The 15,621-nt window shown below is 67.9% G+C and overlaps 2 protein-coding genes across 2 annotated transcripts; both read left to right on the top strand.

Moving 5' to 3' along the window:
* The first annotated feature begins 416 nt into the window (after positions 1-416).
* LOC148592781 (nuclear RNA export factor 1) lies at positions 417-13,474 on the top strand. The gene is made up of 21 exons (XM_088533810.1): positions 417-501; positions 906-1,089; positions 2,067-2,208; positions 2,284-2,367; positions 2,877-2,981; positions 3,079-3,159; positions 3,333-3,402; positions 3,483-3,571; positions 4,708-4,815; positions 6,258-6,367; positions 7,787-7,823; positions 9,022-9,090; positions 9,176-9,231; positions 9,311-9,418; positions 9,499-9,557; positions 9,641-9,756; positions 9,849-9,891; positions 9,979-10,051; positions 11,242-11,424; positions 13,275-13,335; positions 13,427-13,474. The coding sequence occupies exons 1-21, from the start codon at positions 471-473 to the stop codon at positions 13,463-13,465; spliced, it is 1,848 nt and encodes a 615-aa protein (XP_088389936.1). The 5' UTR covers positions 417-470; the 3' UTR covers positions 13,466-13,474.
* A 286-nt stretch (positions 13,475-13,760) lies between these two features.
* On the top strand, positions 13,761-15,199 carry LOC148592780 (transmembrane protein 223-like). The gene is made up of 2 exons (XM_088533809.1): positions 13,761-14,028; positions 14,859-15,199. The coding sequence occupies exons 1-2, from the start codon at positions 13,761-13,763 to the stop codon at positions 15,197-15,199; spliced, it is 609 nt and encodes a 202-aa protein (XP_088389935.1).
* Positions 15,200-15,621: the final 422 nt, after the last annotated feature.

The following is a 15,621-nucleotide window of genomic DNA, read 5'->3' as shown; positions in this document are numbered from 1 at the left end:
CTGCCTGGACTGAAGCCCCCCCGGCTCTGGGACCACATTGGAGCCTCCCGGGAGCTCCGTGCTGCCCGGAGTGGCTCCCTGCGGCCAGTGTCACCGCGTCGCGGTGGCCGCTGTGCCCTGGCTGCCTGCTCGGCCACCCTGGCACTCATTAAAGATTTTGGTCTCGGTTTTACCGCCTCTTTCGTAGATATCGGGGGCGGGACTCGAACCCGCGTCTCCGCGATCGCCGCTCACGCCGGGGGCGGGACTCGAACCCGCGTCCCTGCGATCGCGGCTGCCGCCGGGGGAGGGACTCGAACCCGGCACCCTCCGGCCGCACCGCCCCCTCCGGCCCCTCCTCCGGAGCGGGCGGAGCTTGCGTGGTGGAGCGGAAGGCGCGCGCGCATGCGCAGTGGCGGAAGTGACGCGCCGGGGGCGGGGCGCGCGTGCGCGGCGGCGGGGCCGCGGTCGGTTACCGGGAGCGCGCGGCGATGGCGGAGGAGGCCAAGGGCGGTTACAGCGGTGAGCGGGGCCGGGCCGGCACCGGGGGCCGCGCGGAGGAGGCGCCGAGGCCGTGGGGGACGCGGGCCCCGATCGGTACCGGGGCCTCCGGGCCGCCGTTGGGAAGCGGGAGGGGGAATCCGCGTCGGGAAACGGGGAGGGAGGAGGCGGGGCTAAATGTCTGGTCGGTACCGGGATGGGAAAAAAGGAGGGTGGGGGGGGGTCTCCGGGCCTGATCGGTACCGGGAGCGGTACCGGGGCAAGGAGGAAGGCCCGGCCCCGGTGCAGGGCAGCGCGGAGGGAGGCGGTACCGGTGCCGGCAGCCGCGGGGGGGCCCGTTTGGGCCGGTACCGAGCGCGGTGCTGGGTTGGGGGGGGTGCCCGGTACTGACAGCTCCGTCCCGGTACCGGGGGGGTCCGGTCCAGAGCACGACGACCGCGTGGGCGGCCGGGGCTTCACGCGGCGCCAGAAGAAGGGCCGGGGCCACTTCCGGGCCAAGCTCTACAGCGACGGGGCCGGGCGGCCCCGCGGGCGGCCCCGCGGCCGCCCCGACGACGACGACGGCGACGTCCCCATGAGCGACGCCCACGACAGCCCCCGCAGCCGGTAGTGAGTGCCGGGACGGGGGGGGGGTACCGGGATGGGGAGGGGAGACGGCGGGATTGAGGGGGGGCACCGGGAAGGGGACACCGGGACGGGGACACCGGGATGGGGAGGGGAGATGGCGGGATTATGGGGGGATGCCAGGACGGGGACACCGGGATGGGAAGGGGAGACATCGGGATGGGGACACAAGGACAGGGACACTGGGATGGGGAGAGCAGACAGCGGGATTGGGGGGGGACACCGGGATGGGGACACCAGGATGAGAACACTGGGATTGGGAGGGGGACACCAGGATGGAGACAGTGGGACAGGGACACCAGGACGGGGACACCGGGATGGGGAGGGGAGGTGGCGGGATTGGGATGGGGACACTGGGATTGCGGAGGGGACACCGGGACGGGGACACCAGGACAGGGACACCAGGATGGGGAGGGGAGACACCAGAATGGGGACACCAGGACAGGGATACTGGGATGCGGAGAGCAGATGCTGGGATTGGAGGGAGACACCGGGATAGGGACACTGGGATTGGGGGGGGACATACCAGGTTGGGGACACTGGGACAGAGACACCAGGACGGGGACACTGGGATGGGGACACTGGTATTGGGGGGAGGACACCAGGACAGGGACACCGGGCTGGGGAGAGCAGACACTGGGATTGGAGGGGGCACCGGGATGGAGATACCGGGACAGGGACACCAGGATGGGAAGAGAAGACAGCGGGACTGGGGGGGGAACGCTGGGATGGGGACACCGGGATCGGGATGGGGAGACACTGGGATGGAGGAGGTGACACCAGGACAGGGGAGGAGACATCGGGATGGGCATAGGGATGCTGCAATTTTGTGTGGACACAAAATGGGGGGGGACATCGAGACCGGGGGTACATTGGGATGGAGGGGACACACCGGGACCGGGAGGGGACACCGGACCCGGTGCAGGGTCACCGGCACCCACCGTTATTCCCTGTTTTCCCAGTCTGCCCTACGGGCCGCGGCCCAACCGCGCCGCCAACATCCACATCACGGTGCGCCGGGACCTCCTGGCCCAGGACCGCGGCGCTGCCGGCACCGGCACCGGCAGCCGGGACGGCGGCCGCCGCAGCTGGTTCAAGATCACGGTGAATGGGGGGGGGGGGGGCACCGGAGGGGGCTCCGGCTCCGGCGACGGCTCCCTGACACCGCTTCCCGCCCAGATTCCCTATGGGAAGAAGTACGACAAGTCGTGGCTGCTGAGCTCCATCCAGAACCTCTGCAGCGTCCCCTTCACCCCCGTCGAGGTGAGGGGGCTCCGCGGGGCCCAGGCGTCCAGCTCAGTCCTTCTGCTTCCCGTTTTTCCCAGTGGAGCTGGTCATTCCTAGGCCCAGGGGCCATTCATCCATTCCAGGGCTGTTCCGGGGGCACATCACCCATCCCGGGGCCCGTCCCCCTATCCCAGACCATTCCTAGGGCCCGTCCCCCTATCCCGGGCCGTTCCCGGGGCCCGTCCCCCTATCCCGGGCCGTTCCCGGGGGCCCGTTCCCCTATCCCGGGGCCGGTTCCTCTATCCTGGGCCATTCCCAGGGGCCCGTTCCCCTATCCCGGGGCCTGTTCCCCTATCCCGGGCCGTTCTCAGGGGCCATTCTCCTATCCCGGGCCGTTCCTGGGGCCCGTTTTCCTATCCTGGGGCCCATTCCCCTATCCTGGGCTGTTCCCAGGGCCCGTTCCCCTATCCCAGGGCCCGTTCCCCTATCCCAGGGGCCATTCCCAGGGGCCCTTCCCAATCCCGGTCCTTCCCACCGCTTCCCAGTTCCACTACGACCACAACCGGGCCCAGTTCTACGTGGAAGACGCCACCACGGCCAGCGCGCTCAAGCAGGTCTCCCGCAAAATCACCGACCGGGACAACTACAAGGTGCGGGGACGGTGCCGGCGGCCGCGCGCGGATGCCACCCGGGTGACGGTGACAGTGACGGTGACAGTGACGCGTCCCCGGTGCTCCCCCTTCCCAGGTCGTCATCATCATCAACTCATCGGCACCGCCGCAGTCGCTGCAGAACGAGCTGAAGCCGGAGGAGATCGAGCAGGTGAAGGTGAGTGGGGCCAAGGGAGGCGATTTTGGGGCCAGAAGGGGCGATTTTGGGGCCAGAAGGGGCGATTTTGGGCCAGAAGTGACAATTTGGGGCCAGAAGCAGTGATTTGGGGCCATGAAAGGCAATTTGGGGCCAGAACAAGCGGCCTCTCTGACGCCTCTCACCTCTCCCAGCTGTGCATGAGCAAACGGTACGACGGCTCGCAAAAATCCCTGGATCTCAAGAGTCTCCGCACGGATCCAGGTGAGCGCCGGAGCGGTCGGAGCCGCGGCGGCGGCGCCGGTGACGGTGACGGCGGCGCCTGACGCCGCTGCCGCGCGCAGATCTGGTGTCGCAGAGCATCGACGTGGTGCTCAACCAGCGCAGCTGCATGCAGGTGGTGCTGCGCATCATCGAGGAGAACATCCCCGAGGTGAGGGCCGGATTCCGGCGCCGGCCCGGTTGGTTGTGCTGGAATCTGTGCTGGGAAATGGCTGCGATCCGGCTGTGATTGGCGCTGCGATCCGGCCGCGATCCAGCCGCGATGGGCACCGCGATGGGCACCGCGATCCGGCTGCGATCCAGCCGCGATCGGCACCGCGATCGGCACCGCGATCCGGCTGCGATCCAGCCGCGATCCGGCCGCAATCGGCACCGCGATCCGGCTGCGATCGGGTCGTGATCTTGTCAATCTTGTTGTGATCGATGCCGTGATCCAGCCGCGATCCTGCCACGATCTGGCCGCGATCCTGTCAATCCTGTGGCAATCGGCGCTGCGATCCGGCCGCAATCCGCGCCACGATCCTGTCGTGCTCGGTGCCGTGATCTGGCTGCGATCCGGCCACGATCGACACTACGATCCGGCTGTGATCCGGCCGTGATCCGGCTGTGATCCTGTTGTGATCAGCGCTGCGATCCGGACGATCCCGTTGTGATCAGCACTGCGATCCCTCCCCGATCCGGCCGCGATCCCCCCACGATCCACACCACAATCCAGCCACGATCCAGTTGCGACCCTCACGCAATCCAGCCACGATCCGTATCACAATCCAGCTGCAATCCGCATCCTGCTTCGCCCATGCTCCCATCACAATCCGCATTGCGGTAGCCACTCCGCTATCTGCAGCCTGATCCCGTTATCCGTGCCGTTATCCCTGCCGCGATCCCCCTGCACTCCGGCCGTTTTCCACGCGGATCCGCGCCGCGCTCCGGCCGTTATCCGCGCCGCGCTCCGTGCGTTTTCCGCGCGGATCCGTGCCGCGCTCTGGCCATTTTGTGCACCGATCCGTGCTGTGCTCTGGCCGTTATCCGCGCCGCGCTCCAGCTGTTTTCCATGCGGATCCACGCCGCGCTCCAGCTGTTTTCCGCACGGATCCGCGCCGCGCTCTGTGCGTTTTCCATGCCGCGCTCCAGCCGTTTTCCGCGCCGATCCGCGCCGCGCTCCCGCCATTTTCCGCGCCGCGCTCCAACCGTTTTCCGCGCGGATCCGCGCCGCGCTCCGGCCGTTATCCGCGCCGCGCTCCGTGCGTTTTCCGCGCGGATCCGCTCACGCCGACGCTGTCCCCGCAGCTGCTGTCCCTCAACCTGAGCAGCAACAAGCTCTACCGCCTGGACGAGCTGGGCGAGCTGCCACAGAAGGCCGCCGGCCTCAAGATCCTCGACCTGTCGCGCAACGAGGTGGGTCCGGCCGCTCCGCGCGGATCCGTCCCCGCGTGGATCCGTTCCACCGTGCGGATCCATCCCCCGTACGCGGATGCGTCCCCACGTGGATCCGTTCCACCATGAGGATCCGTCCCCGCGCGGATCCGTTCCACCATGCGGATCCATCCCCTGCACGCGGATCCGTCCCCGTGTGGATCCATTCCACCGTGCGGATCCATTCTCCACGCGCGGATCTGTCCCCGTGCAGATCCATCCCCTCCGTACGCGGATGCGTCCCCACGTGGATCCATTCCACCACACGGATCCATCCCCGCGTGGATCCGTTCCACCACATGGATCCATCCCCGCGTGGATCCATCCTCTGCACGCAGGTCCATCCCCGTGCGGATCCATCCCCGTGTGGATCTGTCCCCCGTGTGTGGATCCGTCCCTGTGCAGATCCATCCCCCACATGCGGATCCACGTGGATCCGTCCCTGTGCGTCTCTGTCCCCCCCGTGTGGATCCGTTCCCGCCCATGGATCCATCCCTGCATGTGGATCCGTTCCCGTGCATGGATCCATCCCCATGTGGATCCATCCCCGTGTGCGGATCCGACCCCACGCTTGAATCCATCCCTGCATGTGGATCCGTTTCCACGTTTGGATCCGTCCCCACACGTGACTCCATCCCCACATGTGGATCTGCCCTGCATGGATTCATCCCCTTGTATGGATCCGTCCCCACACGTGGATCCGTCCCCGCGCTCGGATCCATCCCTACGTTTGGATCCGTGCCCATGCAGATCCGTCCCCACACGTGGATCTGTCCCTGCGTGGATCCGTCCCTGTGCTTGGATCCATCCCTGCATGTGGATCCGTCCTTGTGCTCGGATCTGTCCCTGTGCTCGGATCCATCCCTGCATGTGAATCCGCTCCTACATTTGGATCCGTCCCCATGTCTGGATCCATCCCCGCGCGTTTCCATCCCCATGCGGCTCCGTCCCCACACGTGGATCCGTCTCTGCGTGGATCCGTCCCCGCACTGGGATCCGTCCCTGCGCTCGGATCCATCCCTGCATGTGGCTCCATCCCCACATTTGGATATGTCCCCATGTGGATCCGTCCCCATGCACGTTTCCATCCCTGTGTGGTTCCGTCCCCGCCTGTGGATCCGCCCCCACACATGGATCTGTCCCTGCGTGGATCCGTCCCTGTGCGGATCCGTCTCTGTGCTCGGATCCATCCCTGCATGTGGATCCGTCCCCACGTGGATCCGCCCCTACATTTGGATCCATCCCCACATCTGAATCCATCTCCGTGTGGCTCCGTCCCCACACGTGGCTCCGTCCCCACACGTAGATCCGTCCCCACGTGGATCCATCCCTAGATTTAGATCCGTCCCCACGCGTCCCCGTCCCCACGTGCGTCCCCGTCCACCCCACCCTCACCCCCCCCCCCCGCCTTCCCATTCCCGCAGCTCAAATCCGAGCGGGAGCTGGACAAGGTGAAGGGGCTCCGGCTGGAGGAGCTCTGGCTCGACGGGAACCCCCTGTGCGACGCCTTCCGCGACCAGTCGTCCTACGTCAGGTCAGTGGCGGCCCGGGGGGGCCCCGGAGGACGCGCCGAGGCCACCCCCGACCCCCCATCCCGCCTCCGGATTCATCCGGCTCCGCTCCGGCCCCCGGTGACACGGAGCGCGCGGCCGGCGCCTCTTACAGCTGGGAGCCCTCTTGTCCCCCCCTTCCTTTCCCTGCTCTTTTTCCCCCTGCTCTCTCCCATTTTCCCCCTGCTCTCTCCCATTTTCCCCCTGCTCTCTCCCATTTTCCCCCTGCTCTCTCCCGATTTTCCCCCTGCTCTCTCCCGATTTTCCCCCTGCTCTCTCCCATTTTTCCCCCTGCTCCCGATTCTCCCCGTTTTCCGGGCTCGGGAGACGCAGCCTCTTCTCCGCAGCTCCCAGCGCCGCCGGCCCGGGGGCTCCGCGGGCGCCGCTCCCGGGGGAGGGCTCCGCTCTATCCAAACCGGAGACGGGAGCGGGGGGGGGTCTCCGCTGGGAATTACCCCCCCCCCCACATCCCGCATCCCGCGGCGCTTCCGTTTGGCCCTCGACGATGGCTGGTTAGCCAGAGACGGGTAAGATTCCTCGCGGGAGGAACAACCTAAGACAGGCACAGCCGTGCAGTGGCCAAACGCGCGGCCCCGCCGCCGCCGCCGGCATTCCCGGCCCGCCGCCAGCATTCCCGGTCCGCGGCCGGCATTCCCGGCCCGCCGCCAGCATTCCCGGCCCGCCGCCGGCATTCCCGGCCCGCCACCGGTGCCGGAATTCCCGGCCCGCCTCCTGCCGGGCCCCCCCCACGCACACGCGATTCCCGCCCGGCGCAGCCGGCAGCGCTCCCGGCTCCGCGGGCGGATGTTCCCGGAGCTCCGCGCACAGCCCGGAGCCGGCCGGGAGCGGCGGGAAGGAGAAGAGGCTCTGCCCTGGCGCCCGCTGTGTCACCCCCCATTTGTGTCCCCAACTGCCACTGTGTGTCCCCAACTGCCACTCTATGTCCCCCCCCTCCATGCTTAAACCCCCTGCTTCCCTCTGTGCTCTTCCCTCTTTTCCGTATCCGGGTGTTCCCGGCGCCTTCCCAGCTGTAAGGAGGCAGCTCGTGCCCATGGCCGCTGTGTCACCAAGGGGGGGGGGATGTCCCCTGTCCCCTCCCTTGTCCCCTGTCCCCTCCCTCCTCGCTGGCCCCCCCCCCCCCCGCGCAGGTGAGTACCGGCCAGGTAAGTGCTGGGGCCGCAGCCCCCCCCGGACCTGGCCCTGGGGGGGGGGACACGGATTGGGGGGGACACCCCCCCCCACCAAGATGGGGACATTGGGGGGGTCCCAGGCCCGAGCGCAGGGATGGGGGGGGGACACGGAGGGTGTCACCGGGGGGGTCACCCGGAGGGGGGAGGGAGGGGGACACGGTGCCGGGGGGGGGGCAGGCGGCCCCCCCCGCCGACTCCTCTGTATCCCGGCAGCTCCGTCCGAGAGCGATTCCCGAAGCTGCTGCGCCTGGTGAGTCCCGGGAATGACGGGGGGGACCCCCTTCTTCCTCCCATCCCCGCTCCCCCTCCTCTTCCTCACCCCCTTCCCAAGTCCCCATCCTCTTCCTTATTCCCTCTCCCACTCCCTGTCTTCTTCCTCCCCTCAACCGCTCCCCATCCTCTTCCTCCCCCTCTCTCTCCCCATCCTCTTCCTCACCCCCATCGTCTTCCTCACCCCTCCAATCGCCCCTCTTCATTCCCCCAACTGCCCCGCAACCACCCCCATCCTCTTCCTCACCCCCCAGTCGTCCCCCATCCTCTTCCTCATCCCTCCAATTGCCACCATTCTCTTCCTCACTCTCCTAGTCGCCCCCCATCCTCTTCCTCACCCCCCCAACCACCCTCCATCCTCTTCTTCCCCCCCCCGAATTGCCCCCATTCTCTTCCTTATTCCCCCTTCTGCCCCCCATCGTCTTAATTGCCACCCCATCCTCTTCCTCACCCCCCCAACCACCCCCCATCCTCTTCCTCACCCCCCCAATCGCCCCCCATCCTCTTCCTTATTCCTCTTCCTCACCCTCCCAGTCGCCGCCATCCTCTTCCTCACCCCCCCAACTGCCCCCCATCCTCTTCCTCACCCCCCCAACCACCCCCCATCCTCTTCCTCACCTCCCCCAATCGCACCCATCCTCTTCCTTATTCCCCCTCCTGCCCCCCATCCTCTTCCTCACCCCCCCAATCACCCCCCATCCTCTTCCTCACCCTCCCAGTCGCCGCCATCCTCTTCCTCACCCCCCCAACTGCCCCCCATCCTCTTCCTCGCCCCCCCATCCTCTTCTTCGCCCCACTCAACCGCCCCCATCCTCTTCCTCACCCCCCCAATCGCCCCCATCCTCTTCCTTATTCCTCTTCCTCACCCCCCCATTCTCTTCCTCACCCCCCCAACCGCCGCCATTCTCTTCCTCACCCCCCCAACCGCCCCCCATCCTCTTCCTCACCCCCCCAACCACCCTCCATCCTCTTCCTCACCCCCCCAATTGCCCCCATCCTCTTCCTCACCCCCCCAATTGCCCCCATCCTCTTCCTTATTCCCCCTCCTGCCCCCCATCCTCTTCCTCGCCCCCCATCCTCTTCCTCGCCCCCCCCAATCGCCGCCCCCATCCTCTTCCTCGTCCCCCCACCCTCTTCCTCATCCCCCCAACCGCCCCCCATCCTCTTCCTCCCCCCAGGACGGCCACGAGCTCCCCCCACCCATCGCCTTCGACGTGGAGGCGCCCACGACGCTGCCCCCCTGCAAGGTAGGGGACACGGAGGGGACCCGGAGGGGACACAGCCGGTGGCCGCGGGGGTCCCCACTGCCCCTCTGCTCCCCCCTCTCCCCAGGGCAGCTACTTCGGCTCGGACGACCTCAAGGTGCTGGTGCTGCGCTTCCTGCAGCAGTGAGTGTCCCCAAACGCCCCCCGTGTCCCCCGAGTGTCCCCAAATGTCCCCCGCTCACCCGAGCGTCCCCCCGTGCAGGTACTACTCGATTTACGACTCCAGCGACCGGCAGGGGCTGCTGGACGCCTACCACGACGGCGCCTGCTGCTCGCTCAGCATCCCCTTCGGTCCCCACAACCCGCCCCGGTAGGTGACACGGCCTTGTCATCGTCCCCCGTCCCCGCGCGCGGCCGCCGCTCGGCTCCATGGCCCCGCCGTCCCCGCAGGAACAGCCTCAACGAGTACTTTAAGGACAGCAGGAACGTCAAGAAGCTCAAGGACCCCAGTGAGTGTCCCCGCGGCGTCCCCATGGTGTCACCGCGGTGTCACCGCGGTGTCCCCAGCGCTCACCGCGCTCTTCCTCGCCAGCCATGCGCTTCAAGCTGCTCAAGCACACGCGCCTCAACGTGGTGGCCTTCCTCAACGAGCTGCCCAAGACGCAGCACGACGTCAACTCCTTCGTGGTGGACGTCTGCGCCCAGACGGTGAGCGCAGGGACGCGCGGGGGACAGCGGGGACACCCGCCGGGGGTGGCACGTGCCACCTCACCCCCTTCCGTGTCCCCTTGTCCCCGCAGAACACGCTGCTCTGCTTCGCCGTGCACGGCATCTTCAAGGAAGGTGGGTGCCGCTGACGGTGGCCTCGGTGCTGCTCTGTGCCACCCCTACCGTGTCACTCAGTGTCACCCCTTTTGTCCCCTTCTTCAGTGGACGGCAAGTCGCGCGACTCGGTGCGCGCCTTCACCCGCATGTTCATCGCCGTGCCGGCCGGCAACACGGGGTGAGCGGGGGTGACACCGGGGGGGTGACACCAGCGGGGTGACGCCAGTGGGGTGACACCAGCAGGGTGACACCAGCAGGATGGGGGGTGTCCCGGTGTCCCCAGCCCGTGTTACCGGGGGTGTCGCTGTCCCCGCAAGCTGTGCAGACACCAGTGAGATGGGGAGTGTCCTGGTGTCCCCTGCCCGCGTTACCCGGGGGTGTCCCTGTCCCCGCAGGCTGTGCAGATGCCAGCAGGGTTACGCCAGCGGGGTGACACCAGTGGGACGGGGGGTGTCCTGGTGTCCCCGCAGGCTGTACAGACACCAGCGGGGTGATGCCAGCAGGGTGACACCATCGGGACGGGGGTGTCCCGATGTCCCTGCAGGCTGTACAGACACCAGCGGGGTGACGCCAGCAGGGTGACACCATCGGGACGGGGGTGTCCCGATGTCCCTGCAGGCTGTACAGACACCAGCGGGGTGACACCAGTGGGACGGGGGGTGTCCCCTGCCCACGCTACCTGGGTTGTCACTGTCCCTGCAGGCTGTGCAGACACCAGTGGGGTGACACCAGCAGGGTGACACCAGCGGGATGGGGGTGTCCCGGTGTCCCTCGCCGGCATTACCGGCGGTGTCCCTGTCCCCGCAGGCTGTACAGACACCAGCGGGGTGACACCAGCGGGACGGGGGGTGTCCCGGTGTCCCCCACCCGTGTTACCAGGGGTGTCGCTGTCCCTGCAGGCTGTGCAGACACCAGTGGGGTGATGCCAGCGGGGTGACACCAGCGGGACGGGGGGTGTCCCGGCGTCCCTGCAGGCTGTGCAGACACCAGCAGGGTGACACCAGTGGGACAGGGGGTGTCCCAATCTCCCCTGCTCGCGTTACCGGGGTTGTCACTGTCCCCACAGGCTGTGCAGATGCCAGCGGGGTGACACCAGCAGGGTGACACCAGTGGGATGGGGGTGTCCCGGTGTCCCTCGCCCGCATTACCGGCGGTGTCCCTGTCCCCGCAGGCTGTGCAGATGCCAGCAGGGTGACACCAGCGGGACAGGGGTGTCCCGGTGTCCCCCACCCGTGTTACCAGGGGTGTCGCTGTCCCTGCAGGCTGTGCAGACACCAGTGGGGTGACACCAGCAGGGTGACACCAGCGGGATGATGGGTGTCCCAGTGTCCCCGGCCCACGTTACCGGCGGTGTCCCTGTCCCCGCAGGCTGTGCATCGTCAACGACGAGCTCTTCGTGCGCAACGCGAGCGCGGAGGAGCTGCGCCGCGCGTTCGCCATGCCGGCGCCCACGCCGTCGTCCAGCCCCGTGCCCACGCTGGCCGCCGAGCAGCAGGAGATGCTGGCCGCCTTCGCCATGCAGTCGGGCATGAACCTCGAGTGGTCCCAGAAGTGAGGCCGGCGCGCGGGGACCTTCCCACCTTGGCCTGGGGTCACTGGGACCCCGTTTCCCTTGTCCTGGGGTTGCTGGGACCTTCCCACCTTGTTCTGAGGGCGCTGGGACCTTCCCACCTTGTCCTGGTGTCCCTGGGACCCCATTCCTCTCGTCCTGGGGACGTGGGGACATTCCCACCTTGTCCTGGGGGCGCTGGGACCCTGTACCTCTCATCCTGAGGTCCCTGGGACCTTCCACCTTGTCCTGGGGGCGCTGGCACCCTGTCCCCCTCGTCCTGGGGGTGTGGGGACCTTGTCCTGAGGTCCCTGGGACCCCGTCCCCTTTGTCCTGGGGTCACTGGGATCCCATCCCCCTTGCCCTGGGGTCCCTGGGACCCCGTTTCCCTTGTCCTGGGGTCCCTGGGACCTTCCATCTTGTCCTGGGGGCACAGGGACCCTGTCCCTCTCATCCTGGGGTCCCTGGGATCCCATCCCCTTTGGCCTGGGGTCCCTGGGACCCTGTCCCCCTTGTCCTGGGGTTGCTGAGACCTTCCCACCTTGTTCTGGGATCACTGGGGCCCCGTCCCCCTCATCCTGGGGGCATGGGGACCTTGTCCTGGGGTCACTGGGACCCCGTCTCCCTTGTCCTGGGATCACTGGGATCCCATCCCCCTTGTCCTGGGGACGCGGGGACCTTCCCACCTTGTCCTGGGGTTGCTGGGACCCCATTCCCCTTGTCCTGGGGGTGCAGGGACCTTGTCCTGGGGTTACTGGGATGCCATCCCCCTTGTCCTGGGGTTATTGGGACCCCGTGTCCCTTGTCCTGGGGTCTCTGGGACCCTGTCCCCTTTGTCCTGGGTTCGCGGGGACCTTCACCGGGGCCCCGTTCCCCTCGGCCTGGGACCCCATCCCCCTTGTCCTGGGGGCGCGGGGACCTTGTCCCTCTTGTCCTGGGGTCCCTGGGGCCTCGTTCCCCTTGTCCTGGGGACGCGGGGACCTTCCCACCTTGTCTTGGGGGCACAGGGACCCTGTCCCCCTCTTCCTGGAGTCCCTGGGACCTTCCCACCTTGTCCTGGGGTTGCTGGGACCCTGTTCCCCTTGTCCTGGGGGTGCAGGGACCTTGTCCTGGGGTTACTGGGATGCCATCCCCCTTGTCCTGGGGTTATTGGGACCCCGTCTCCCTTGTCCTGGGGTCCCTGGGACCTTCCACCTTGTCCTGGGGTCCCTGGGACCCTGTCCCCGTCGTCCTGGGGTTGTTGAGACCTTCCCATCTTGTCCTGGGGGCACGGGGACCTTGTGCTGGGGTCACTGGGACCTCATCCCGCTTGGCCTGGGGTCCCTGGGACCTTCCAGCTTGTCCTGGGGTCATTGGGACCCCGTTCCCCTCATCCTGGGGCTGCAGGGACCTTCCCACCTTTTTCTGGGATCATTGGGGCCCCCTTCTCCTCGTCCTGGGGGCGTGGGGACCGTGTTCTGGGATCCCTGGGACCTTCCATCTTGTCCTGGGGTCACTGGGACCCCATTCCTCTCTGTCCTGGGGTCACAAGACCCCTCTCCTCTTGTCCTGGGGCTATTGGGAACCCCCATCCCTTGTCCCAAAAGGGATCAGGATCCCTTTCCTTATCCCAAGGGATGGGGGGACAATCCACCGCCCCCCCCATCCCAAGGCGGGTGGCAGGATCCCCCCTGCGTCGTCCTGGAGGCAATTGGGACCCCCTATCCCCGACCGTATCCCAAAGGGGATCAGGATCCCCCCTCCTTGTCCCGAGGGATGGCCGGATCCTCCTGTTTTCCGGGTGGGGGGAGCAGAATCCCCTTGTTTATCAGGGACCCCCCCCCCCCCCAATTATGTTGTCCCCCCCCGGCAGGTGCCTGCAGGACAACGACTGGGACTACGGCCGGGCCGGGCAGGTCTTCACCCAGCTCAAGGTGGGTCCAGGACGGGATGAACGGAGGGAGCCCGGACGCCTGGGCCCCCTCCGGGATACCCCGTTAACCCCCTTCCCGCCATGTCTTGCAGCTGGAAGGAAAGATCCCGGACGTGGCATTCCTGAAGTGAGCCGCGCCTCTCCCTCACCCCGGCCCTTCCCGGTGTTTTATCCCCTTCTTTCATCGTTTTGTAAATAAATAAAAACCGTCTCAACGCTGCCGCCTTCTGGCTGCGCTGCGCCTTTAAGGGCCGGGGCGGGGGGACCGGGCGGAAGCGGCTTCACGGAGGGGCGGAAGGGCCTTCACGGCGGGGCGGAAGGGACTTCTCGAAGGGCGGAAGGGGCGTCACGGCGGGGCGGAAGCGGCTTCACGGCGGAGCGGAAGCGGAAGGGGCGTCACGGCGGGGCGGAAGCGGCGGCGCGGCCATGGCGACGGCGCGGGCGGCGCTGGCGGCGCTGGACGCGGCGGTGCCGCGGGACGTCGTCCTCTTCCGCCACGACCGCGACCGCTTCTTCCGCATCTTGGGGCTGTTCTGCGCCGGCCAGAGCCTCTTCTGGGGCTACCTGGCGCATTTGGCCTTCACGACGCTGCGCCCCGCGCCCGCCCCCGCCGCCCCCGGCGATCCCGACGACCCCCTGCGGCCCCGCGACAACAAGTGGCGCTTCGGCTTCACCGCCTCCTGCCTCACGCTCGGTACCGGGGCCGGGGGGCGCCGCGGGGTCAGCGGGTCACGCCGGGGTCACGCGAGAGGGAGAGGGGCAAAGGGTGACGCGGGGGGGAGGTCGCAGGAGGGGTCACCACGGGGACAGAGGTCACACTGGGGTCACGCTGAGGTCAGGGAGTCACGTGGGAGGTCAGGGGTCATGCTGGGGTCATGCTGAGGTCAAGGGGTCATGGAGGAGGTCAAAGGGGTCACACTGGGATCACGCTGAGGTCAGGAGGTCACGTGGGAGGTCAGGGGTCATGCTGGGGTCATGCTGAGGTCAAGGGGTCATGGAGGAGGTCACACTGGGGTCACACGGGAGGTCAGGGGGTCACGGTGAGGTCAGGGGGTCACATGGGAGGTCAGAGTCATGCTGACGTCATGCTGAGGTCGAGGGGTCACGCTGAGGTCAGGGGGTCACACAGGAGGTCAGGGGGTCGCACTGGGGTCACGCGGGAGGTCAGGGGGGTCACATTGGGGGTCACGCTGAGGTCAGGGGGTCACACTGATGTCAGGGGGTTGTTGCCGCGCTGCCACTGGGGGGGTCGGTTGGGGATCCAGGGGGTCAGATCCGGCTCTGTGGGTCGGATCCGGCTCTGGGATCCCATCCGTGTCCCTATTCCCGCAGGATCGCTCCTGGTGGTGGCCGGCATCGCGCTCCCGCTCCCGCTGGGGGGGTCAGATCCGGCTCCATGGGTTAGATCTGGATCCTGGGGGTCAGATCTGGATCCAGGGGGTCAGATCTGGATCCAGGGGGTCAGATCCAGCTCCATGGGTCGGATCCGGCTCCGGGATCCCATCCGTGTCCCTATTCCCGCAGGATCGCTCCTCGTCGCGGCCGGCATCGCGCTCCCGCTCCGCGCCGTGCGGCGCCTGACGCTGCTGCGCGGCGGCCGCCACGTCGCCATCGCCACCCACGGGCCCCTGGGCCTGGGCCGCGGCGCCCGCTTCACGGTGCCGCTGCGCGACGTCGCCTGCCGGGTCCAGCGGACCGGGACCGGAACCGGCTCCGGAACCGGGAGCGGAACCGGGAGCGGCGCCGGAGCGACGCTGCCCATCAAGGTGTGCGGCCGCCCCTTCCACTTCATCCTGGACCGCGGCGGGAGCCTCCTCCAGCCCCGGCTCTTCGACCTCACCGTGGGCGCCCGGCGGGAGCTCTAGCGGGAAAGCGGGAAGGTGAGTTCGGATCCGGGGGGATAACGGGAAGGTGGGTCTGGATCCGGGGGGATAGCGGGAAGGGGGATGCTGGATCCGGGGAGATAATGGGAAGGGGGGTCCGGATCCCACTGGGATAGCGGGAAGGGGGGTCTGGATCTGGGGGGATAGCGGGAAGGGGGGTCTGGATCTGGGGGGATAGCGGGAAGGGGGGTCTGGGTCTGGCCGGGATAGTGGGAAGGGGGATCTGGATCCAGCAGGGATAGCGGGAAGGGGGGGGTCTGGATCTGGGGGGATAGTGGGAAGGGGGGTCCGGATCCAGGGGGATAGCGGGAAGGGGGGTGCTGTGTCCAGCTGGGATAGCGGGAAGGGGGGTCTGAATCTGGGGGGATAGCGGGAAGGGGGGTCTGGATCTGGGGGGATAGTGG

Source organism: Tinamus guttatus, unplaced genomic scaffold (assembly GCF_059628265.1).
Source record: "Tinamus guttatus ecotype Peru unplaced genomic scaffold, ASM5962826v1 Tinamus_guttatus_pri_ptg000523l, whole genome shotgun sequence".
NCBI classification, from domain to species: domain Eukaryota; kingdom Metazoa; phylum Chordata; class Aves; order Tinamiformes; family Tinamidae; genus Tinamus; species Tinamus guttatus.
Note: the sequence above shows the minus strand (reverse complement) of the source record. Positions and strands in the feature narration are given on the sequence as shown.

What these genes read in the sequence shown, in the direction of transcription:
- LOC148592781 (XM_088533810.1), top strand. Translation starts at nt 471, where the DNA reads ATGGCGGAGGAGGCCAAGGGCGGTTACAGCG. An exon ending in GACAGCCCCCGCAGCCGGTA is followed by an intron (nt 1,090 to 2,066) that starts GTGAGTGCCGGG and finishes CTGTTTTCCCAG; the next exon opens with TCTGCCCTACGGGCCGCGGC. An exon ending in AACCTCGAGTGGTCCCAGAA is followed by an intron (nt 11,425 to 13,274) that starts GTGAGGCCGGCG and finishes CCCCCCCGGCAG; the next exon opens with GTGCCTGCAGGACAACGACT.
- LOC148592780 (XM_088533809.1), top strand. Translation starts at nt 13,761, where the DNA reads ATGGCGACGGCGCGGGCGGCGCTGGCGGCGCTGGACGCGGCGGTGCCG. An exon ending in CGCCTCCTGCCTCACGCTCG is followed by an intron (nt 14,029 to 14,858) that starts GTACCGGGGCCG and finishes CTATTCCCGCAG; the next exon opens with GATCGCTCCTCGTCGCGGCC.